The sequence below is a fragment of the Loxodonta africana genome, chromosome 23, assembly GCF_030014295.1.
Source record: "Loxodonta africana isolate mLoxAfr1 chromosome 23, mLoxAfr1.hap2, whole genome shotgun sequence".
NCBI lineage: Eukaryota > Metazoa > Chordata > Mammalia > Proboscidea > Elephantidae > Loxodonta > Loxodonta africana.
The window spans coordinates 59,207,130-59,231,264 of NC_087364.1; the positions used below are offsets into that span (position 1 = coordinate 59,207,130).

Genomic DNA, 24,135 nt, shown 5'->3' on the forward strand with positions numbered 1-24,135 from the left:
GCCTAGAACTGATGCCCTGATTTTAGCCTCCAAAACTGAGAAACAATAAATTCCTATTTTTGAGGCCACCCATTTGTGGCAGTTTTTGTTGCAGCAGCACTAGGTAATTAAGACAGCCATGAAGGGGTCAGTCTACACTGGGCCTATGGCTGCCTCTTGGGCGGGACCCTGATTGACCAGATAGGTTCAGAGTGAAATGTTGAAGGGGGGCAGAAGATTCAGGTCCCCAGGTGGAAGGGGAAAGGGTTGACTTACAGAAGTGAGAACCAGGGTTGTCTTCCGTATCTGAAGAGCCATCTGTGCAAGAGGGATCAGACCTGTTCTGCGTGACCCCCGGTGAGCATTTCAGTTAAGCGTAAGGTGGAACTTCCTAAAAGTCAGTGCCATCCAGAGGTGCAGTGGGTGCTGTGTTCTGGTGGTGGTGTGTTCTCCATCCCTGAAATGTGCATGTTCTGAAGGGTTCTATAAAGAATGTGCTCTGGGGACTGGAATATTAGTCAGGTTATTAGACCAGATGCCATTTAAAGTCTCTTCAGACTCTGAGGATTTCTGAACTTATCTTTCCTTGTTGCCCTAGTATTATGAGTTTGCACAACTTTGGTCTTCAGCAAACTTTCCTTGAGTTTCTACTCTGTAACAGGCCCTGGGCTGGGAGTTTAATCCCTAAAAAGGGTACAGGGAGCAGACACTTGGGATACAGTGGGTTGTATGCTAGGATGGGTAAGAGGCAGCAGCACAGTGAGGTGGAAGAGAACATGGATTCTGGATGCAGACTAGCTGGATGGCACCTCTGTCCTGCCACTTTCTAGCTATGTGACCTTGGGCCATCAGTGTACTCACTCCATGCCTCAGTTTCTCCATCTGTAAAATGAGAATAATGATAGTTCCTACTTCATAGGGTTGTTAAAGGAATAAATGAGCTAATATTTATAATAACACTTAGAACAATACCTGGCACATAGTAATCACTATTGGTGTTTGTTAAAAAAAAAAAGTTGCCATCAAGTCAATTCTGACTCATGACAACCCCATGTCTGTCAGAGCAGAACTGTGATCTCCGGGGATTTCAATGGCTGGTTTTTTGTAAGTCAATTGCCAGGGCTTTCTTCCAAGGCATCTCTGGGTGGGCTCAAACCTCCAGCCTTTTGGTTAGCAGCTGAGCATGTTTACCATCTGCACCTCCCTAGGACTCCATGTGTGTTTGTTAAATAGAATAAGTTAGAGATAATTTTTGGCAGGATAGTGTGGGAGAATAGGGGACAAGAACCTATTCTAGCCTGGAGGATCGAGAAAGACATCCCAGAGGAGGTGACATCTGAACTTCATTCTTGAGGGATGAGTAGGAGTTGGCCAAGGAGGAAGCTGGGAAGGGTGTTCCTGGCAGACAGAGTCGGGTGGACAAAGGCAGAGGTGAGGGAGCAGGACCAGGCTAGTCACTGTATGTAGCTGTAAGATTGGAGCATAGGCTGGGGGCCCACATCACAACACCACGTTATATCCTGAAGGTGCAGGGTGCCACTGAGACAGGGGAAGACAGCATCCGATTTGTGTCTCAGAAAGATCACGGTAGTACAGTGTTTGCCACAGTGTGGCCTCTTGGGCACCTTGATCAGAATTATGGGGGGGAGCTTGTTAAAATGCATACTCCAAAAAGAAACAAACAAACAAACAAAGCACATTCCTGTGTTCCTCCCCACCTACAGAATCAGAATATTAGTGGGAGTGGGGCCCAGAAACCCACATTTTTAACAAGCTCCCAGGGTGAGTCTAAGGTACTCACAATCTGAAAACTGCCCATCTGGCGGCTGGTGGACGGTGATGCTGGGAAGCATCTGGGGAGCTGTGTTACTGTTGTTGTTGTTGTGTGCTGTCAAGCTGATTCCGACTCATAGCAACCCTATATATGACAGAGGAGACCTGCCTTAGAGGGTTTCCTAGGCTATAATCTTTACAGGAGCAAATCGTCAGGTCTTTTCTCCCATGGAGCCCCTGGGTTAGTTGGAACTGCCAGCCTTTCTGTTAGTAGCTGAGTGCTTAACCATTGCACCACCAGGGCTCCCTGTTTTAGGCTGGTGGTGGCTTGGATGAAGGTATTGGCCCTGGAAAGGAAGCAGCAAAGCCAAGAAACATTGGGGGTGATGGGGTGATGCTCTGTAGGTTTTTAGAGCCGACTGGTGGTGGGGCAGGGTGATGAGTGAAAAGTGGGGGTGGGGGAGAAACTCTACCACGATACCTAGGATTCGGGCTTGGGTGGTTCAGTAGATGCTTCATGGATTCATTCGTTTGTATAAATGTCTCATCTCCATCCAGGATAAGCATGCTGAAGGCTGAGGTAAATGCCAAACACATAGGCTGGGAGCAACAAGTAGGCCTGCTGGCTGTCTGGGCTTGGACATGCTCTGTCTGCCAGGAATACCCTTCCCCAGCTTCCTCCTTGGCCAAGGGAGAGCACTCAGAGCAAGAAGCCAAGGGGGACAAGGCCACGATGATAGGAGGAGGCGGGAGTGGAGCGGGAGTAAGAGTGGGCCGAGGGAAGATGATAAGGAAGGGGTATTGGGGCAGTGTTATGTTGGAGGTACCTGAGGGCCCAATGGGTGCAGTATCCTGCCAGAGAGAGGATGGGGGATCAGAAGACTAAGAGAAACCCTGTCAGGAGCCCCTGTTTGGGGCCTTCAGTGCCTTTCTGAGGTTTGCACCAGACTTAGGAAGGACCAGGCCTCCCAAGCCCATGTAGAAGCAGCTCCAGACCGACACCCTCTGCCCTTGTTTTGTTTGGCCCAAGCAGTGTTTTTACATTTTTATTTACCAGTGTTTAAACAAAACTAGGCAATTTCACATAAATTCACAGCCCCTCTTTAAAAAGGCAGATTCTCCAGCCACCTGAGGCCCATGTCCCCCTTGCAGGGACAGTTGCTGGGGCCCAGCAGCTGAGGAGGGGCTTTCCTCTTTAGGGGGAGTGTACACACTCCTTTTTGCCCCAGTCCCCACCACTCCCTATTTTATTACGTCCTTACCTTCTAAGGCCCCCGAGTGTGCTGTATGGGGCAGATAGAGGGAAAAGGGGAGAGGGCCAAAGATGAACTCATGGGCTGGCAGAGGAAGAGAGGCCGTGAAGGAAACAGAACAGCAGCAGCCAGAGAGGTGGGACCTGGGGAGGCAGGTCACCTGCCTGAGCCTCTCAGCTGGGCAGCTCGGAGCCCCAGCACAACTAGGTGTGTGTGTGTGTCAGTGGTTTCTCTGGCACCTTCCTTGCCACCTACAGCCCCCACCCTCCTCCTTTTTTATGTGCTGCTTTGGATCTGATGTATGTTGGGAAAAGGAATAACCCTACTTGGTAGAAATTTAAAATAAAATGGCCCCAGAGTAGGGAAGTGAGGAAGCCATGAAAGGTGCCTGGGTGTTGTAACACTTGCTTTAGTTATTCAGAGACCCTCGTTCTTCAGCCTGTGCTTCGTCTTTGTAGTGGGCTGTTAGCATGTGCTATTTCAATGCTTTATGGAAACCCTGAAGGTTTCTGGTTGATGGTGGCAGTAATTTTGCTGAGGCACAGAATTTGGGTAATAACAGCTGAGAGCAAGCACCTCAGCTGCTGAGCAAGCCCGGTCCTCTCGCCCAGCCAGGGGGCCTCATCAGTCTCTACTGCCTGTTCTGCGAACAGCTCATAGAGAAAGTCCCGTGTGTGTCAATTTGGGGATTCGTGAAAATCTTGGTGTGTTTTCCTGGCAAAGGTTTGGGGATACAACCCTTACAGTATCACGAGTCTAATGGGTTCTATTGTAAAAGCCACAGTAAGGGTCTCTATGGGTTTTTATTTTTGTGTGTGTTGGAGGCAAAAAAAGAGATTGAGAATGACGGTTATGTCATAAAAGGTCATGTCATAAAATTCCCTCGTCATCACTATTACTAAAGTTTTTTTTTTTTTTTTTAATTGTGGTAAATAATACCTGCAACAAGATGTTATTTGCCATTTCTAAAATCTTCACATTTACAGTTCAGCGACATTAATTATGTATGTTGTATTGTTCAACTGTCACCATTAACCATTCTTATTAACCATTAAATTCAGTTTTTTTTTTTTTAACTGTTGATCCTTCTTTCGAAGATTTATTTTCTGTTTGATTGGTTTCTGGGAGTTTTAATTTTGCTTTTTCTCTGAATTCTTTATGTCCAACAAGCATATAGAGTTAAATTATCCATGACTGAAAAAAAAAAAAAATCTGTAAGTGAGTGACAGAATTAAGGCTGACAAACCAGCTCTCATCACAGCTTCTTCAGCTCGTGCTGCTTTTGCATTGAGGGAGGTGAGGGTATTATGTAGCAGGTTCTTCCCAAGATGGAAATATGACGTATGTGGGCCATTCTTAGTTCTTCTAGGATGGAGAAAGTGGCATTGTTTTTTCTCTCTCTCTCTGTGTCTGTCTCTTGTCTCTTTTTAGTTTATGGTCTTAGAGAGTTCGTTGCAGCATTGTTTACAATAGGAAAAAAAGGGGGAGGCTGCTCTAACTGTCCCGCGGTAAACACTCCTGCAGCCATTACTTAATGGTTATATAAAAAACAAAAACGAAACCAGTTGCCATCGAGCTGATTCCGACTCATGGTGACCCCATGTGTGTCAGAGTAGAACTGTCCTCCATAGCGATTACATAGGCCTGTGTTGATTTGACTTGGAAGGTTCTCTGTAATGTATTAAATAAAAGTGCGTGGTATAGTCCTGCTTTTATGTAGGAATATATATTCGTGTGCATTGAGTCAGCAGTATTAATAAGAAAGGGGAATCTGTCATTTTACAGACAAGGAACCTATCAGGACTAGTTAGTAAAAATAGAAAGTGTTAGTAAAAATAGCAAATTCAGGAGAATATTTATAGGTCACTAAGACTGTAGAAGAGATAGACAAAATAGGAGAGGAAATGGTAGGCTGTGTACGTTGATGTAGCCACTGAAGGGAGCTGACCCAGACAGAGTTTGCTCCAACGAAGCTGACCAGCCAAGGCCCCACACCCTGTTGTCTTGGCAGTTCGGCTCCTGCCCATGGTTGAAGACACTAAAATGAGACAGTCCACCTTCAAATGCTGTAACTGGTAGTCAGAGGGGGAGCCGTGTGATCTTGATAGCGGCTCCTCTACCTGGAAGGAAGGATGGCTGAGGTGAAGCAGACAAGAGTTGACTCCGACTCATAGTGACCCTACAGGACAGAGTAGAACTGTCCCATAGGGTTTCCAGTCACTGGCTGGTGATTCAAACTGCCAGCCTTTTGGTTAACAGCCATAACTTTTAATCACTGCGCCACCAGGGCTCCAATGAGAGATCAGGAGGACAGAATTTGAGCCCTGGTGGCACCGTGGTTAAGCGTTTGCCTGTTAACCACAAGGTCAGAGGTTCAAACCCACCAGCAGGAGAAAGATGTAAGAGTCTGCTTCCATAAAGATTACAGCCTCAGAAACCCTATAGGGCAGTTTGGCTCTGGCCTATAGGATCACTATGAGTTGGAATTGACTCCTCAACAATGAGATAAGAGAGTAACGTGCTTACTGCTAACCAAATCCACCCAGAGGTGCCCCAGAAGATAGGCCTGGCAATCTACTACTGAAAGGTCACAGCTGTTGAAAACGCAATAGAGCAGGTCTGCAGTTCTACTCTTACACACTTGGGGTCATCATGACTCAGAATTGATTCATGGCAACTGGTTCGGTTTGTTTGTCTGGTTAGGAGAGGGTAAAGTTAAGTGCACACCAAAGGAACTGCCTCATTAATGAAGAAAGCAGTCGCCGCAGCGCAGACTCCCCTGCCTTAATGTGACCCTGTAGAGCCGGCTGTCCAGGGGTGGGGAGGACAGGGAGTCGGCTGAGACACACACCCCTCTCTGTGAGTTGGATCAGGCTCCAGCGTCACCTCTTGCCTCTCCCTGCCTCCATCTTTTCCCTCTGTCATCTGGGGAACTGCGACTCCTCTAGCGAGAGGTCTGCTTCCTGTGGGACCTGGGTCCTAGCCACATCTCTCCCTCTCCCTAGCCCAGATATTTACCAGAGGAAGGATGGCTTTGGTTTACAACTGTCCACACACCTGAGGGTATAGCCCTTCCCTCAGGCACATCCTTACCTTCCTGGAGGTGGCTTCCCCAAGGATCCCCTACCCTGTACATAGAGGCAGGTGATCCACCTACCTTGCTGGACAGTTGGTTGGTGGCCTCCATGGAGTGCAGACCTTGAGATGCAGAAAGCTTCTTTATTCCTCATGGGGAAGGGTGGTTAAGTCTCTCGGGCCACAGTGACTCCTTGCCACCATTCCCAGCTGGGCAGGGACAGGCACAGGTTTAGTCTCTGGCAGGGCATTCAGCTCCACATAGGGAGACAGGCGAGGACCGGTAGACTCTACAGTGTTCATTGTGGGTTTCTCTGGGTAGTAGGATTATGGGTGACTTTTACTTTCTTTTTACACCTTACCGTTGACTTTTAGGATGAATGTGTATTTTCATGAAGTTTAAGGATCTCTTTTCATGTGAAAAAAGAAAATTCGTTCAAAATCTTTTCTCGGGTGTGTTGAAATTGAAAATCTGTTTCTAGGTAAATTGGATTTTTGACCTGACTCCAGGGGTTTCTGCATTGTCCAGGCAGGGCTTTTGGGGTCCTGTGAAATCAAATTCAAAAGACTGTGTATGTGATCATTTTGCAGGGGCGAGGATCAATAGCTTCTATCAGAGTCTCAAAGGCAGAGGGGGAGGTGTGGACCCAGGACCCAAAATGGTTAGGAATGAGGTCTGGCATAACTCTTTTTCAGGGCCAGTCCTGAATGGGATGGCTCTTATTTTTAGTTTCCATCATGAGTTGGGAACTGGACTCGCATCATCTAGTTCCGAGAATCCTGTTAGGTTGAGGCAGGGTACCAGCGACCCCTAGAGGAGCGGGGGCGGGGAGGGGGCGGTTTTCTGACCTCTGGGAGGCTGCCCTGGGGCTGAAGCTCAGGTGCTGGTGGGCACCTCCCGGTGGTCTGCCCAGGTCCCAGTAGAGGTGTGGAGGGTGAGGGCAGAGGGGGGATAGGCGCTCTTGCTCAGCTAGAGCAAGGAGCTCTGGCCTCATAGGAGTCACTGAGTCCCGAGCCCTAAGCTGTGAGCCCCTCCTGCTATGGCTTCTGGCTCCTTGAATTTGGCCAAACTCATCACAGATACAAACAGCACTTAATAGATTCTTACCTAATGTGGTTCGCCCTGAAACAATATTAGATGAAGATAGCTGCTGTTGAGTCAAGTCCTACTCATGGTGACCTTATGTACAAGAGAACAAAATATTTCCTGATCCTGTGTTATCCTCAAGATGGCCAGCATGTTCAACTCCATTGCTGCAGCTATTGTACCCATCCATCTCACCAAGAATCTCTCTCACCCTTGCTGGCCCTCTGCTTCGTCAAATATAATGTCCTTTTCCAGCGACTGATCCCTCTTGATGACATGCGCAAAGCAAGCAAGTCAGATTAATGTTCTGGTTGTGATCCATAAGGTTTTCGTTAGCTAATTTTTGGAAGTAGATTGCCAGACTTTTCTTCCTAAGTCTGTCTTAGTCTGGAAACTCCACTGAAACCTGTCCACCAGGGGTGACCATGCTGGTATTTGAAGTACTGGTAGCATAGCTTCCAGCGTCATAGCAACAGGCAAGCCACCACAGTACAAAACACTGACATATGGGTGGGGGAGTCAAATTAAGAATAAGGAAAACTCAAAGACTTCTAACAACAAACTCTGGAGAGAGGAAGTACCCGATTGGACATCATTAAGGCAAATACTGCTTTGTTCTATATTAGAGTGTTTTGTATAATGCACGTACAGTTCTGTCTGTTTTATAGAACTTGTAGTGTGACCGCCTTATTTAATGATGAAAACTTTGTAGTCGTAGGGGGAAAGAAAAATAAAAGAGAAAGGTTGGTGTGTGCATGGCCCAAAGTGGATAGATTGAAAAGAGAAAAGTGGATTCAGTTGTTTGATAAATCTTGTCTATGCAAAGCCAAGTACCTGAAAGTATACAAATGTGGCCTTGGCTTTTCACATTTCGTCTGGATGTTTCCTAAGTTGCTAAGCATGATTCCTACCCCCTGCTTCTAAGAGCAAATGATCTAAGGCAAGAAACAGAACTGGGGGCTCTGGTATTGTGGTCCTGGTTTACGTTTGGTAATTACACACCCTTGTTATGGTCAGTACAAGGTAGAGACAGCATTGGGCATTTGAGATAATTTAGTGGGTTGAGGAGCACTGAGGGAATTGTGGGAATTGCCTATTAGAAAGCAAGTCATTATTCCTTGGCAGATCAGTGAAGAAGATGGAAGTCAAGAGCCTTTTGGATTATTGGGAGGAGCGAGTTAGAGAAATTAGGGGAGGGGCTGGGGGTGTTTTCAGTTATGAGAAGGCGCCATCTTGGATAAGTTCAGTGCATTTCAGGGAGTCAGAAAAAGACGGCTAGAATTGAGAGGAGAAATAGATGGCTCTCCTGTGCTTCTGTGCGATGCATGGGCTCAGAGGGTCAGCATCCTTTCCTAATCTCTATTTCAAAGAAGTACCTCTTAAGAGGTAGGAAGAATCACATGATGGGGACGGATGTAGAAATGGCACTTCTTCATCTCTTACCACACTCTGGCACTGGACAGTGCTTTACAGGTGACACCTCAGGTTGCCCTCATCCTCATCACAAGCCTGATGTCAGTATCATCATCTTCATTTCACAGATGAAGGAAATGAGGCTTAGAGAGGAAAGATACTTGCCCAAGGCCACAGACTAAGAAGTAGCAGGGCCAAGACTTGGCTTCCTCCTGTGTTCAGAGCCGTGGACAACTGTGGCAGCAGGGGTGACTGAGGAGAGACATCAGTGGTCCTGGAGGAGAGGAGCCCCGAGGAAGAGGTGACTGTAGTCCTGTAAGGAGGTGACCAGTGCAGGGCTGAGGTCTTGACAAGGGTAAGGCAGGCCCTGGAGCCAGGAAGGTCAAAAGCAGATGGCAGGTCCCACTTTTGGAGAGTGGCTTCTGGGGTCTTAAACGCTAGCAAATGGCCATCTAAGATGCATCAATGGGTCTCAACCCACCTGGAGCAAAGGAGAATGAAGTGCACCAAAGACACAAGGTTATTATGAGCCCAAGAGACAGAAAGGACCACATAAACCAGAGACTGCATCGGCCTGAGGCCAGAAGAGCTAGACAGTAATCTAGCTACAACCGATGACTGCCCTAACAGGGAGCGTAACAGAGAGCCCCTGAGAGAGCAGGAGAGCAGTGGGATGCAGACCCCAAATTCTTGTAAAGAGACCAGACTTAATGGTCTGACTGAAACTAGAAGGACCTCAGAGGTTATGGTCCCCAGACCTTCTGTTAGCCCAAGACAGGAACTATTCCCAAATCCAACTCTTCAGACAGGGATTGGACTGGACTAAGGGATAGAAAATGATACTGGCGAAGAATGAGCTTCTTGTGTCAAGTAGACACATGAGACTATGTAGGCAGCTCCTGTCTGGAGGGGAGATGAGAGGGCAGAGGGGGTCAGAAGCTGGCTGAATGGACATGGAAAGAGAGAGTGGAGGGAAGGAGTGTGTTGTCTCATTAGAGGGAGAGCAATTAGGAGTATATAGCAAGGTGTGTATACATTTTTGTATGAGAGACTGACTTGATTTGTAAACTTTCACTTAGAGCACAATAATAAAAAAAAAAAAAAAGCAGATGGTGGGGCTGGACCTTGGCCCCAGGAGTCTCCATGCTAGTGCAGTGGGTGGTGTGACTCTTCGGGCAGCTGAGCCTCTGCAGTGGAGACAGAGTTGAGCCCATACATTAATGCGCATCATGCTCACATTCATTGGAACACCTGTGGGTGCCTGCTAAACCAGTTGCCATGGCAACCCCATCTGTTTCAGAGTAGAACTGTGCGCCATAGGGTTTTCAATGGCTGATTTTTCAGAAGTAGATCACCAAGCCTTTTTTCCCAGGTACTTCTGGGTGGACTTGAACCACCAATCTTCTGGTTAGTAGCCAAGTGTTTAACTATTTGCACCACCCAGGGACTCCATGGGTGCCTGATACCTAACTGTAACCTGCCAGGGTGTCTCTGTAATCAGTTGAAAACCCAACCACACAAGGTTGGTGGGTTCAGAAGTTGCCTGATTCCCACTACAAATGGGTATGGGGAAGCTTCTCTTTTCTAGAAAGGGCCCTTACTGGCACAGCTGGCTAGAGGCAGGTCCTCATCCTAGGACCAGGCAGTGTGGCAAGGACAGGGTCCTATAGGAGCAGCTTGACACCCCCCACCAGGCCACAGAGTTGTTATGGGGGATTATGGGGCTGTCCCCAAAGAAGGAAGGGGGGGACAATGAGGTGGTCCAGCAATGGGGGCACTCCACAGTGCTCTGTCGAAGTCAGTTTTGAAGTACAGTGTGAGGGGCTTGCATAAGTAGCTTCTTAAGGTGGAAGAAGGCTGATCTGTAGGCAGATTTTTGTCCTCTGTGCTGAACCAGGGCCTCAATATGGGAGATGGCTGGAGACCATGGTGTTGGCTTGGCACCCTGGAGGAAAGACCTGTCTTTGTGCAAGTCAAGATGACTCCCAAGGAATGAGCTGGCAGCAGCAGACACCTGGCTCTATCATTACCTGCTGACCCTGTGGTTGAGTTTATGGCAGTAGCTAAGCTGACCTGAGGCCCAAGGCCAGACAGAGGCTTGTGGCCTGGGAACTTGTGTTCTGAAGCTATGTTCTGACCTTGACTCGGGACTCGTTCCCTCCTTCCTCAATTCTGTGGGGACTATCAATAGAATAAACAAAAATGAACATAATCAAATCATCATTAGATGAGATATCTCCCTGTAGACATGTTCATAGTGTTGACTGTGAGCCACTCACATCCCAAGATTTGTTGATAAGGCCATATTTGGCTGGGGACAGTTACTGACCACTCGCGTGGCGGCTTCCCAGTATTTCCTTTATATCTAACTCTTCACTGTACCACTCCACACCTGCACACCCCAAACCAAAGGCCAAGGAGTGAGGAGGCACCGCAACTGAGCCCATTTTCCCCTTAAGGTCCATATGCTTCCTGTTCCCCTTTTCTTATTTAGTATCTGACCACCCTCCGCAATTGGGTGGAGCTCCATGAGGGCAGAGACCTTGTCTGTTTGAATCTGTGTTGAGTCCCCAGCAGATGCTCAATAAATTCCGGATGGCTGGACAGACAGATGCAGAAACAACAGGCTTGGGAGATTAACGGACCTGAGCTTGCAGGCTGTGGGACCTCAGGCAAGTCCCTCAAGCTGCCTCAGACTAAGGCTATCGCCTGGCCAATGGTTACTCTTCCTATGATGAGGTCCAGAGCTAGAAAAAACAGAGAAGGCCAGTCTGGCTCATAGCCTAGTCAAAGCGACTGGGATGTTTGCTGATGGTGCATTTGAATTCGTCCTCTGTGCGTTAGAGGGCGGGGAGGGAGTCTGCCTGGAAAAATGTCTCGCTACTTTATGCTAAGAAGTTTACTGGTTGCTCTTAAGAGCCAGGAGGGCCAAGGAGATGCTTTAGAGGTAATGTTCCTGCTGCTTCTTTGAAATTGAGACCCCGTTAGTGTCCTTTTACATAAGAGGGTTATAGATGTACAGACAGGAAGAAGGTGATTGTAGATGAGGTGAATGGGGAAAGTAGCCGTAAATGAAAGACTCATTTCCACTAGTGGCTTATAGAAACCTTGGCAATCCCACCACTGACAGGCTGTCATGGAGAGATTGCACAGCCATTGGTACAGAGTTAGTTAATTGTCAACAAAGGACGTCTCTGACTCTGTGATTCATGTTGGTAATGGTGGCACAGTGACCTCCCAGCACTTACCTAGAGTCATGGGTTTTTTCCACCTACAGAGTGAAACTCATTATCCTTCTGCCTGCCCACTGTTCCTTCTGATGCCTTCATGGTCCCTTTGGCCCGATGATATCGGCTTGGGGTCACCAGAGCTCCTAATGGTCCCACAGGCAGCAGGAAGAGCTGGGAACTGCTTTCCCCAGCAAGGCTTGCTCTTTGGCCTGTTTTGTACAGACAGGCAAGGCAAGCCCAGAGCTGCACAGCGAGTCACATCAGCCGGGGCGGAGGCAGCCCAGCCAGGGCCGACTGCTACAGGTGCCTTCTCGGCCGACCTCTCAGGGGGCTCACTGCGTGTCAGCCCTGGGGGGCAGACTGGACCAGACCTCAGAGGGGACCTAAAGCATCTCCTCAGCCTGCTTGCTGGGTCCAGTCTGCCATGTTCCCTGTGCTGCCTCCCCTTTCTCCTTCTCCATATAGCCACTGTCTTTTTTGTTATAAATGTTTTATTGAATTTTTGGTGGAAGTTTAAACGGCAAACTTGGTTCCCATTGAACAATTTCTATACATAGTGTTCAATGACATTTGGTTACATTTTCCACATTGTATCAACAGTCTCCATATTTTCATTCTGGTGGCTCTGCTTCCATTAATCTAGCTTCCCTGCCTCCCTGACCTTCTCATCAATGCTTTAGGGTACATGTTGACTCTCTGGCCTGATATAGATGATTTTTTTTTAATTATTAAAAAGGAACACAGGACTCACAGGTGATATTGTTTATTTTATGAGCCAATCTGTTATTTAGCTGAAAGGTGACCTCCGGGAGTAGTTTCAGCCCAGACTTTAAAGGGTGTCTCAGGGCGATAGTCTCAGGGGTTCCTCTAGTCTCTAACAGTCGAGTAAGTCTGGCCTTTTTATAAAAAAAATAAAGAATTAGAGTTTTGCTCTGCAGTTGGACCACCTCCATTTTTAGCCTTTCAGGCTCAGCTTGGCTGTCTTCTCTAGGAAGCTGGCCTCAGATGCTCTATCCTCCAGGCTGGGTAGGTCAGCCCTCTCTCTCAGTGGTCCCACATGGGGATTCACTGAGACACATTTCATCAAAAGCATGGAGCACAAAGCATAGCTCGGAGTACCCTTAAGTTCAGCAGCATTGATGGAGGACTTGCCATGTGCCCAGAGTCCCTGGGTGATACAAACAGTTAACATACTTCGCTCCTAACTGAACAGTTGAAGACTCAAGGCCACCCAGAGGTGCCTCAAAAGAAAGGCCTGGCCACCTACTTCGAAAAAACCAGCCATTGAAAACCCCATGGAGCACAGTTTTACTCTGACACACATGGGGTCGCCATGAGTAGGAATTGGCTCAGCAGCAACTTTTTTTTTTTTTTTGCCTTGTGCTGGTTGCAGAGGGGATATAAACATGAAAAAGGCATAGCCTTGGCCCTTTGGATGTCTGGGGTGGTGGATTGACAAAGTGTGCACGCCCCTGCTTGCAAGTACTTTGGTATGAGCCGTGACGGCAGCAGGAACTGGGTGGCACATAGTAGAGGACCATCAGACAGCCTGGAGATTCAGGGTGGGCTTCCTGGAGGAGGTGACCCCTGCATCTGTTATGGAGTTTGCCAGCTTTGGGGGAGCGAGATGGAGTGAAAATAGAGCTGCAAGCAAAGGAAGGAACATGGGTGAGAATCATCCTGTGGGGTGGGGGTAGCTGTGAGCAATCCAGAACTATGAGAACCCAATGGAGGAGGGGGTGCAGAGTGCTAGGGAAATGGAGCTGGGGGAGACACCTCGCCCCATATCTTCTTTGCATCAGAGCCTCCCCTTAATGTCTAGTATCTGGAGGACCCCTCGAAGGGCCCCATGTGGACTGGCACTGCCTCCTGGTGACTCAGGGAGGCACACGTAGTACAGGGCCATGTCAACCGCCTGAACTAGTGGACGTGGCTGGCAGGCCCAGAGGCCAGAGGGAGCGCAGATAAAATCATGCTGGGTGGAAGGTTGCCTTCTGGTTATCACCCGATCTTTGTGGCTTTCAAACCACTGCTTCCTTGAGTCTTGGGTGGATGATTTGGATCCAGCATCCACAGTTCCCAGCGGCAGCCCCAGAAGGCTGCTACAGGCATGAGGACTCCAGGGTGCCCAGAGGCCATGCCCTTGTGTCCCTGTGTCATTCATATTACTGTGCCTTCTTACCTTCACCTCTCTCTGGCCCAGACTTAGAGGGAATGTGCCCATAGGCATAGCCAAGAGGCTTGAGTTAGGCAAGCTTTCATAAAACAGCAAAGTTAAGGACTGAGATGTGCACCGCAGGGCCTGGGTCATAAAGGTGCTGCCTTAGGATACCTGCTTTTCCTTACCCGGTGCTCTGGGGTTGTTGTCAGGTGCCGTCAAGTCAATTCTGACCCCATGTGACAGAGTAGAACAGCCCCATAGGGCTTTCTAGGCTTGTAATCTTGACAGGAGCAGATTGCCGGTCTTTCTCCTGCTGCACTGCTGGGTGAGTTCCAACAACCAACCTTTCTTTAGCAGCCGAGCACTTAACCATTGTGCCACTAATCCCCCAACAGTAAGTAGCTCCTGACTCCTGAGTTCTGGCCCCTTCCAGCTGCTGGGAAAAAATGTCTCTAGGAGCAACTAAAGGGCTAGTTTTGAGTTGGTACAAGGCCAGCTCAATAGCTCTCTCTGCTTGTTAATAATGTTAATTGTCAAAATGAGACTAAAGGGGCACACCAGCCCAGGGGCAAGGACTAGAAGGCAGAAGGGGGCGGGAAGGCTGGTAATAGGAAACCCAAGGTCCAGAAGGGAGAGTATTGACATGTCATGGGGTTGTTAACCAATGTCATGAAACAGTATGTGTGCTAGTTTGTTCTGTAAACCTTCATCTAAAGTACGGTTTAAAAAAATAAATAGAAAATAATGTTTATTATAAAAAAATGTATATTTAGACGTTATAAAAATGCGTATATTTCTATACATATGGAATATATGTAACGTGATTTTTGTAAATATATGTGTGTATATATGTATAAAAGTAGATATAAAACAATATAAACATTTATAGAAAAACAAGTAAAAATTCTTCACACCTCATTCTCCCTGTTCCCCAGAGAAAACCGCTGCTATTGTGTATTTACATAATAAACAAATGCTTACATATTCATAGGTTTATAGTTTCTTTTTTCTTTACACAAAGATTATATAAATAACCTGTGTGCGATTTAGTCATTTATCTTGTATTCTTTTCTTTTTTTTTTTTTTTTAACTGTGGCAGAATATTCCACAGTATAGATGGAACAGTCTTCTGCTAATGATGGACATTTAGGTTATTTGCTGTTTTTGTTAACGCAGACATCAGTGCAGTGAATCTCTTTGGGCAGCTTCGTGCACGAGGACTGGTATCTTTATAGAATTGATTCCAAGACACAGAATACTGAGATTAAGGGCTAATTCAAATATAACGTTTTTTTTCCATACAAGTTTACACAGCAGTTTAGGTTCCCATTCGACATTTTCCATACAAGTTGTTCAGTGACATTGGTTCATTTTTCACCAAGCCTGAGTAGTCTCATTATTTCCATCCTGGTTGTTCCGTTTCCATTTTTCAGGTTTCCCTGCCCCTTATATTCTCATCTTTGTTTTAAACTAATTGTTGATTGCTTGGTCTCATACAGGTGATTTTTTTTAATGGTCACAGTACTTACAGGTGATAGTCATTACTTTTTTAAGCCAATTTGTTATTTAGCTACAAAGTGACCTGAGAGGTTAGTTTCGGTTCCTGGTTTGAAGGGTATCTCAGGGCACTAGTCTCAAGGAGGCCTCCAGTCTCAACTCGTCCAGTAGGTCTTTTTTTTTTTTTTTTTTTTTTTTTAATTAAGAATTTGAGGTTCTGTCACATAGAATATTTTGACGGCTGCTGCCAACTACTCCTTTTGAAGAGTCATTTTGATTTCTGGTCACACCTCCAGCATATGGAAGTTGTCAGGCTTCTCATGTTCTCGCTCATGGTGGATGTAATCGTTAAAACCTGTGTCTCCAGTCTGACGGGGGAACATCTTATCCCATCGTGGTTATTTTGTGTTTAAGTAGGAATAAAGTTGCGCATCTTTTCATGTGTTTATTGGCTGTTGGTATTTATTTTTATGCCTTTAGTTTGCTGATATCCTTTACTGATTTCTCCATTGTATGAGCTCTTATGTACCTTAGCTGTTAATCATTTTTTATGTATGTTACAAATTTCTTTCTGTCAGTGTATCGCTTGTCTTTTACCTTTGCTTATGGTGTCTTTTGACCCAAATATTTATGTAGAAGAATTGGTCAATTATGCAGGTATTAGGGAATTTAAATTGATTTAGACTGGTGGTTGGGCCTGTTTTAGTGATTATTCAGATTTATGTATATATATTATTGTGATTAATAAACCTTTTAGAAGTTAAATCACTTCATGGGCACACATTTCCGTGTTTTCCCTCAATCAGGGGCTGTTAAAAGTACAGCTGCTCTTGTGTAGGGAGTCCTAGATAATCTGGGATGCTGGAAAGAGGTTCCCCATGTGTGGAAAGATTAGAGACCACTGATCCAGAAGATGGACTTACGTCTGCTGTGAATAATCAATACCAACTGCTGTTGAATCGATTCTGACTTACAAGGACCCCACATGTGTCAGAGTAGAACCGTGCTCCGTAGGGTTTTCAATGACTGTTTTTTCAGAAGTAAATCACCAGGCCTTTCTTGCAAGGCTCCTCTGGGTGGACTCAAACCTCCAAACTTGCAGTTAGCCATTGAGTGTGTTAACCATTTGTACCACCCAGGAACTCCATAAAAAATTGATAAGATGCATTGATCAGGAATTTTTTGGCTGAAATTAGCTGAAACGCAACTCCAACTAGCTTAAGCAAGAGGAGAACTTTCTCAACTGACATAACCGGGAAATCTAAGAAAGGTTCTGGCTCTGGCCACATCTCCCACTCTTTGTCTCTCTGATTAGCTCTCTTCTTTTGTTGGTCTCCCTCGTCACTACTTAGCATCATTCTTTTCTACCACACACAGAGGGTATCCACAGAGGGACAGATGGGTGGGACAGCCCCAAGTCTTCATTGTTACAGATAGACATCCAGAAAAAACACCCTTTTCTAGTGTCTGTGTGCCACATCTCTCAAGGAAAAGGAGGCCAGTTGCCCCATCACTATGGCCCTATTCTTCACTGACAATAGTCACACACAGGCCCACCCCAGCCAGGGGTCAGGGGGCACTGTGACTGACAGTTCAACCAGAACCGCATGGAGAGTCAGAGGGACAGTTCACCAACAGGAAGAAGGGTGCTAGGTGTCTCCAAAACAGACTGCAGGACCCACACGTGACACCCAGAAGACTGGTGGGGAAGGCTGGCCTGGAGGCAGAGGAGTGAACGGGAGATGAGACCCCATCCACCACAGACTCCTTAGGCAGCTGCCCTCACCTCTCCCAGGGTCCTTGGCTTTCTGTGAAGTAGTCTCATGGTTAGTGAGGATGCCTGTGATTGGGCTGTGGGGGCCACAAAGTACAAAGCAGATACCATTAAATAAGTCAGACACCTACTTCTAGCATTTAGTAAGTGCCCAGTATGGGTGATTGTCCTTATTTATTAATAGAATTCAAAGGGTCTCCCTCATGGAGGGAGAGAATCAGGTCGTAAGAAGTGAGCTTTTAAGTGCTTACTTTAACCACCTTGAGCAAGGCCCCATTCTCTGGGATGCTCCTGCAGTGTTGTGTAGATAGTTACAGACAGTTATTGATGAGGAGAGGGTGATGATATTAAGAAAGAGGCAGGACTCAGTGGGGCTCAAGGAACAGGTTATGAATAAAAACGAACCCATTGCCATCAAGCTGGTTCTGATATTGGCAGCCCCATGTGTTAGAGAGTAGAGCTGGGCTCCATAGGGTTTTCTTGGCTATAATCTTTACGGAAGCAGATCACTAGGCCTCTCTTCCATAGCATCACTGGGTGGGTTCAAACCACCAACTTTTAGGTTAGTCAATCACAAACCTCTTGTGCCCCCCAGGGACCCCACTACACTAAAATTCATTGCTGTCGATTCCGACTCATAGCGACCCTGTAGGACAGAGTCAAACTGCCCCATAAGGCTTTCAAGGAGCAGCTGGTGGATTCGAACTGCTGACCTTTTGGCTAGCAGCCAGGCTCTTAACCATGGCACCACCAGGGCTCCTACTACACTGACCAAAAAAAGCCCGAAACCTGTTGCTGTCAAGTTGACTCCAACTCACGGAGATGCTATAGGACAGAGTAGAACTGCCCCATACAGTTTCCAAGGAGTGCCTGGTGGATTTGAACTGCCGACCTTTTGGTCAGCAGTCGTAGCACTTAACCACTACGCCACCACTACACTGAAGCCCACCCTAATTCCTGGGGAGGGAATAGTTAGTGTGAAATGCAGCCCTGCCCTGGGCCCCTCCAGAGACTTTGTGTGTCATGATCTGCTTTGCTTCCCTCACAGTCCACCTGATCCCGGTGTCGACAGCTAAGAATGGAGTGAGTAGCAAGAGTCGAAAGAGAATCATGCCCAACCCGGTGACAGAGCCCCCAGTGATGGACCCCATTTACGAAGCTCTTCTGTACTGCAACATCCCAAGTGTGCCTGAACGCAGCATGGAAGGTAGGCCTGGCTGTGCTGTCTGACTCTGTACGTTGCAGCCCAGGGCTTCGTCATGGGACAGACCCCTCTGTGGGCTAGTTCTTTTCAAGCAGAATAGCACAGTGGTAAGGAGCTAGATGCCCTGGGTTCAAATCCTACAGTTGTCACTAGGCTGTGCCCTTGAATGAGTGCCTGAGTCTCAGCTTTCTCTGCCGTAAAATGGGGGTAACTAGTTGTACCTGGAGCCCTGGTGGCACAGCGGTTAAGAGCTCAGCCGCTAATGAAAAGGTTGGCAGTTCAAATCCACCAGGCACTCCTTGGAAACTCTATGGGGCAGTTCTACTCTGTCTGATAGGGTCGCTGTGAGTTGGAATTGACTCGACGGCAAGGGTTTTTTGTCTTTTTTTTTTTTTTTTGTAGTACCTATCCGCAGGGCTGCTGGGAGAATTAAGTAAATGCATAGCACAGCGTATGGTTCACGATAACCAGTCATTGTTGAGTCGATGTGTACTCAGAGTGACCACATGTGTGCAGAGTAGAACTGTGTTCCGTGATGTTTTCAACGCTGTGACCTTTCAGAAGCAGATTGCCAGGCCTGTCTTCTGAGGCACCTCTGGATGGGTTTGAACGACCAACCTTTTGGTTAGCAGCTGAGCACTTAGCTGTTCGCCCCACCCAGGGACTCCAGTTCATTGTAAGTTTGGCGCAAATGTTCACCACAATCATGATTGTCATCAAGATGTCAGCGAGATGGAAAGGTGGCCTTGGTGGGGCTTTAGAGTATCCCCTCCTTTCTGGGTCACTTCTCTCGGGGCTTAGAACATCTACAGGAAGCTGATGTCTTACAGTAAAGGTGTGGGGAAATATGATTTCCGTGTAGAGCTTTGTTTTTTTAGAACTGTATCAAAGGATATGTTGAATGTTTATTTGCACCTGCCATGTTTCATAAAAGATTTAAAGCAGAAATCATTGTTTCCAGTATTTCTGGGGTCCTCCCCCTGGTCTATGGGTGTGAGTGAGGCCACATTAATAGTCATGCCCCATTTCACTGGCCTCCAGCCCCCAGCCACTCTCCCCCTCTTATTGCTGGGGGGTCTCATGCCCCTCTGCCCTTCCTCATGAGGCTCCTCAGTGGCCTTCACCCAGCCCAGGGGCTCCTCCCATGGCCAAGGCTCCACAGCCCCTCCAGAGTGGCTCCCTGTCCCCTCGGAGGCCCCCACTGACTCCTCTGAATCCCAGAGTGGACATGGCCTGGGTAGCTCTATGTTCTGTGCAGCCAAAACGGCTGGCACTTCCTGAGCGATGCCTGAACCATGTGCTTCCCTCTCACAGGTCACGCACCGCATCACTTTAAGCTGGTCTCAGTGCACGTGTTCATCCGCCACGGGGACAGGTACCCACTGTATGCCATTCCCAAAACGAAGCAGCCAGAAATCGACTGCACTCTGGTGGCTAACAGGTAAATTGCACTTTTTCTAAAAGTCAGTTTCAACAGCCTCTCATCTCCTGTGCTCATCAGACCAATGATGATGGCTTAATACGGTAGGAAGAGTGACCTGCTTTTGTTGAGTGCTTATTGTTTGCCAGATGCCCAATTTTCAGGACTGTCCTTCATGTTAATGCCATTTTACAGATGAGAAGACTGAAGCCCAGAGGGGTCAAGTCACCGTGTAAGGTCACACAGTAGAGAAGCTAGGGTTTGAGCCCAGTTTAGTCTGAGGCCCACTTACCCACCTGTCCTTCAGTTTGAGAAAGAGCTGGGACATGGAGCAACGAGCACTGGATTAGGAGTCCCTCAGATCCTGGCTTGGTTCTTCCATTCAGGGCAGTAGGCAAGGCTCTTATCTTACTGAGCTGCAGCCTTTTGTCTCTCAAATGGGGATGGCGATGCTTACCACACAGGGCTGGGTGAGGGGTAAGGGAGGTGATATAGGGAGTGTGCATTATCAATTGCAAAGCCGTATTAACGTAAGCTATTACTCCAGCCTTTTAATTTTTCACAGGAGTGGAGGCAGCCGGTTCTTGGTTGAGAGCTGTTAGGATGAAAAATAATTGAACAGGGAGTGGAAATTGCATATATGGAAATTGCCTGGCCCTAAAATTAGAGGCACAGTTGGCAATAAAACGATAGGCTAGATCTCAGTCACTGTGTCTGGGGGCCCATAGCATCCCTAGCAGAGCTTCTTAAACGACGCCGTGAGATGGAGAAGCACTCAGTAGGAAAGACGTTATTTTGATGAAATGCTTTTGGGGCGCCAGCATCCTCTCCCAGCGGGGCAGGCCTGGCAGAGTGGTAGATGACCTCGAGGCAGCCCGGGCTGTGCTTTATAAGCAGATTGAAACGTGACTCCATGACCCCGGGAATTTCAGGTTAACTCTTTGCAGCTCAAGCCTTCCCTGGTATTGTGTGGAAGGTTAAGTAAACCATGTTACATAAAAACATTGTGAAACACTGCCTGCCTGTGGGTCTTTATACCGGTATTCATTTACTGCTGGAAGTGGTGATCTTGCAGCCCAGGTTCTCCTTCCTGTAGTTAGCAAGCATGGGTGCATAGCTAGGATTCCATAGGTTGGAAAACCATCCTTGGCCGAGCTCAGCCCATGTCAGAGGGGCCACACAGGCACTTATTTGTCTCTTTGGGCCAGCCTCTGCCCTCTAGCCTTTAGTTCCAGGCTTTCTGCCAGGACCTTCTGCCCCTGCCATACCCTACTTCCGGCCAGTCCTTCACTCCTTCGTGCTTTGCATCTGCTGTTTGCATTGCTTGTTCCCACTGTCCCTGCTTGGCCCACAACTCCCTCTCCTTCGAGGCTCACCTGAGTGCTTTCTCCTCTAGAACTTCCGCTGGTACATTAGGGTGGCTTCTCTGGTTGTGAGCAGCAGGCATTGACACTGCCTAACTTAACCTGAAAAGGGGGATGTACAGGAAGGGTCTCAGAAAACAGGGTAAGATTCAAAATATTTGATCACCAGACCTTAACTGGCCTTGGAGTCCCTGAGTGGTGCACATAGTGAAAGTGCTTGGCTGCTAATCGAAAGGTTAGAGGCTCACGTCCACCCAGAGGTACCTCAGAAGAAAGGTCTGGTGATCTGCTTCCAAAAAATCATTCGTTCAATCCCCTACGGAACACAGTTCTTCTCTGGTACACATAGGGTCACCATGAGTCCCATGGGGTCGACTCAGCGGCACCCAGTTTGTTAACTGCCTTAGGGCTGGGGCAAGGGTGGAAGCCAACTGCTGTGCTAGGCATAAACCCTTTAGTGTCTGGATTGTAGAGACAGGTTGGAGCATCTGGGGTGGCTGGAGGGCACAGATGGGGCCCTGGCAGGGTCGCTGGGGGAAGTGGCTTATCAGGCACAGCAGCATGTCAACATCTCAGCAAGTGGGACAGCCTCATCCTTGCATGTGGCTGGACATCAGCCCTTTGAAGAGCCCAGGCAAGGATGAACCACTGGGCCTCTGAGCTGGCCAGACGCAGAAACCACCCCAAGGACTCTGTGGCCAACAACATGCTGCACCCCAGCAACCCCCAGTTTCTGCTCCCCTTCTCTAATCGGATTTCAAATTCCCGGAAGTGAGAATATGACTGGCTCGGCTCAGACCACGTCTTTCCCCAGACCAATCGGCTGTGGCTGGAAGGTCCCTGAGCAGCTTGTGGCCTCTGGAGCCCATCCCGGGAATTGGGCTGTTCCCAGAGCAGGGCCATGGGACAGCGCCCACCTGGAAGACCACAGTGCTCCCGTGGCCCCTGGCACCTTGTAGCTTGCCCTCCCCAGCACGACCGTCTCTAGTCTCCGCAGATCATGGGCTCCTCAAGGGCACTGGGTCTTACCCACCCTGTGTTCTGCCCAGGCCCTGGCATATATTAATTGTTGGATTGGGTTGGTTGCAGAATGAATTCAGGACCTCAGTGAGACTCATAGGTCAGAATCCCCTATCATGTGCCCCGTTATAGATTTAACCTCAGCCACGGAATCCCCTGAGGCCTTTCAAGAGTCAACCTTTGTCACCTGTTTGATGTTGAGCAAGTCATTTCATCTCTCTGAGCCTCAGTATTCTGTTCTACGAAACGAACCCAACCGAACCCACTGCCGTCAACTCTGTTCTAGAATAGGGGAATAACAGAACTGCCCTTATAACAGCCTCATGACGTCTACATAAGATGATAGAGGAAAGCATTTAGCCTGGTCCATACTGAAAGCTTGATCAATGGCAATGTGTCATTTACAGCAGCTGCCCGGAGGCCTTCTGGGACCTGGCCTCATTCCTTCTCTGCGGTGGGTATGGTCACAAGGCCAGTCAGGTCCCAGAGCCTCTTTCTCTGTCCCAGCCATGGTAGGACCCTCTGATGGAGCTCTTGTTTCAGAGGCTTGGCTCCTGGGGGCCAGTTGCCCTGGCTTCCTCTGCCCTCCTTTTCCTTTGTCTCCATTTTAGCCTAGTTTTATGGAACATCATGTATTTTTATGAGCTACCTTAAATCCTTTGTGGAAAGAAGGTAGAGGATGTATGTCTAATTAATTAATTAATGTCATTTAATTAATTTCTATCTCTGAAAAATAAATAAAAGTTGACTTGTCATTATAAACACATCCTTAGAGTGGTCAGGAACCCCAATGGGGTAGATCTACCTTGGGCCACTGACTCCCTGGGTACTGTGGTATCTGGGTCATTGGCAATGCCTGCTGCCTTCCCAGATGCTATTTCAGCTTCATAAATTATTACTTTTATGACCTTCTACTTAGAGCACACCAAAAAAAAAAAAAATGTAATGTGTCCCCTGAGGGTGCCCGTTACTACAGTGCAGCGGAAGGGAGTCTTCGGGCCAGCAGGCACGGGTGTGGTGAGCAGAGTCAAGCAGGAGCTGGTAGTCTGTACAAGTCAGTTGCCCCGATGTTTCCATCCATGATGAAACACGGCATGACTTTAACACTGCCTCTTCTTGAACGCCATGTGCCTCATGAGAAAGGTGTTGTTCTAACCTTCAGAGTTCTTTGTTTAGCCAGCAATAAGGTTGTGAGTCACTGATATGCTATGCCTAGTAAATGCTTTTTAAATATGAATTAAATAACTTTTCCTGGATTGAAGGAAGAAAAAAAATATTTACTTCTATCAGCGTTTATGTAACACATTTTATTTTTAAGCTCCTATGATGTGCCCTGGAAACCCTGGTGGTGTAGTGGTTAAGAGCTATGGCTACTAACCAAAAGGTCAGTATTTCAAATCCACCAGGCATTCCTTGGAAACTCTATGGGGCATTTCTACTCTGTCCTATAGGGTCGCTATGAGTTGAAATCAACTCAATGGCAATGGGTTTGGGTTTGATTTATGATGTGCCCTGCATGGCATAAGCAGTTAACATGCTTGGCTGCTAACCAGAATGTTGGCAGTTCTAGATCACCCAGAGGTACCATGGAAGAAAGTCCTGGGGACCCACTTGCAGGGAAAAAAACAGCTGTTGAAAACCCTCTGGAGCACAGTTCTACTCTGACACGCATGGGGTCGCCATAAGTCAGAGTTGACTTGATGGCAACTGATTGTCATGTGTGGGTACTATCAGGTTTCTGTGGATTCCTGGAAGAAAAGCTGTTCCTGCCCTCAGGGAGCCCACCAGTGTCTGGAGACAGAGCTAGTGCTGGCACATGTCAGCACTCAGTGAATGCTAGCTAGCAGAGGGGGTTAAAGCGGCAGCGGCAGCAGTATTACAAAAG

At 47.6% G+C, this 24,135-nt stretch overlaps 1 protein-coding gene across 3 annotated transcripts in view; it reads left to right on the plus strand.

Moving 5' to 3' along the window:
- Positions 1-24,135, plus strand: part of PXYLP1 (2-phosphoxylose phosphatase 1) — an 80,322-nt gene that overhangs the window by 39,505 nt on the left and 16,682 nt on the right. For all 3 annotated transcript variants that reach the window (XM_003416177.4, XM_064275507.1, XM_010595982.3), the window contains 2 exons: positions 18,291-18,449; positions 19,761-19,887. In XM_003416177.4, coding sequence (XP_003416225.1) covers positions 18,291-18,449; positions 19,761-19,887 — 286 coding nt within the window. The remainder of the gene's footprint in view (positions 1-18,290; positions 18,450-19,760; positions 19,888-24,135) is intronic.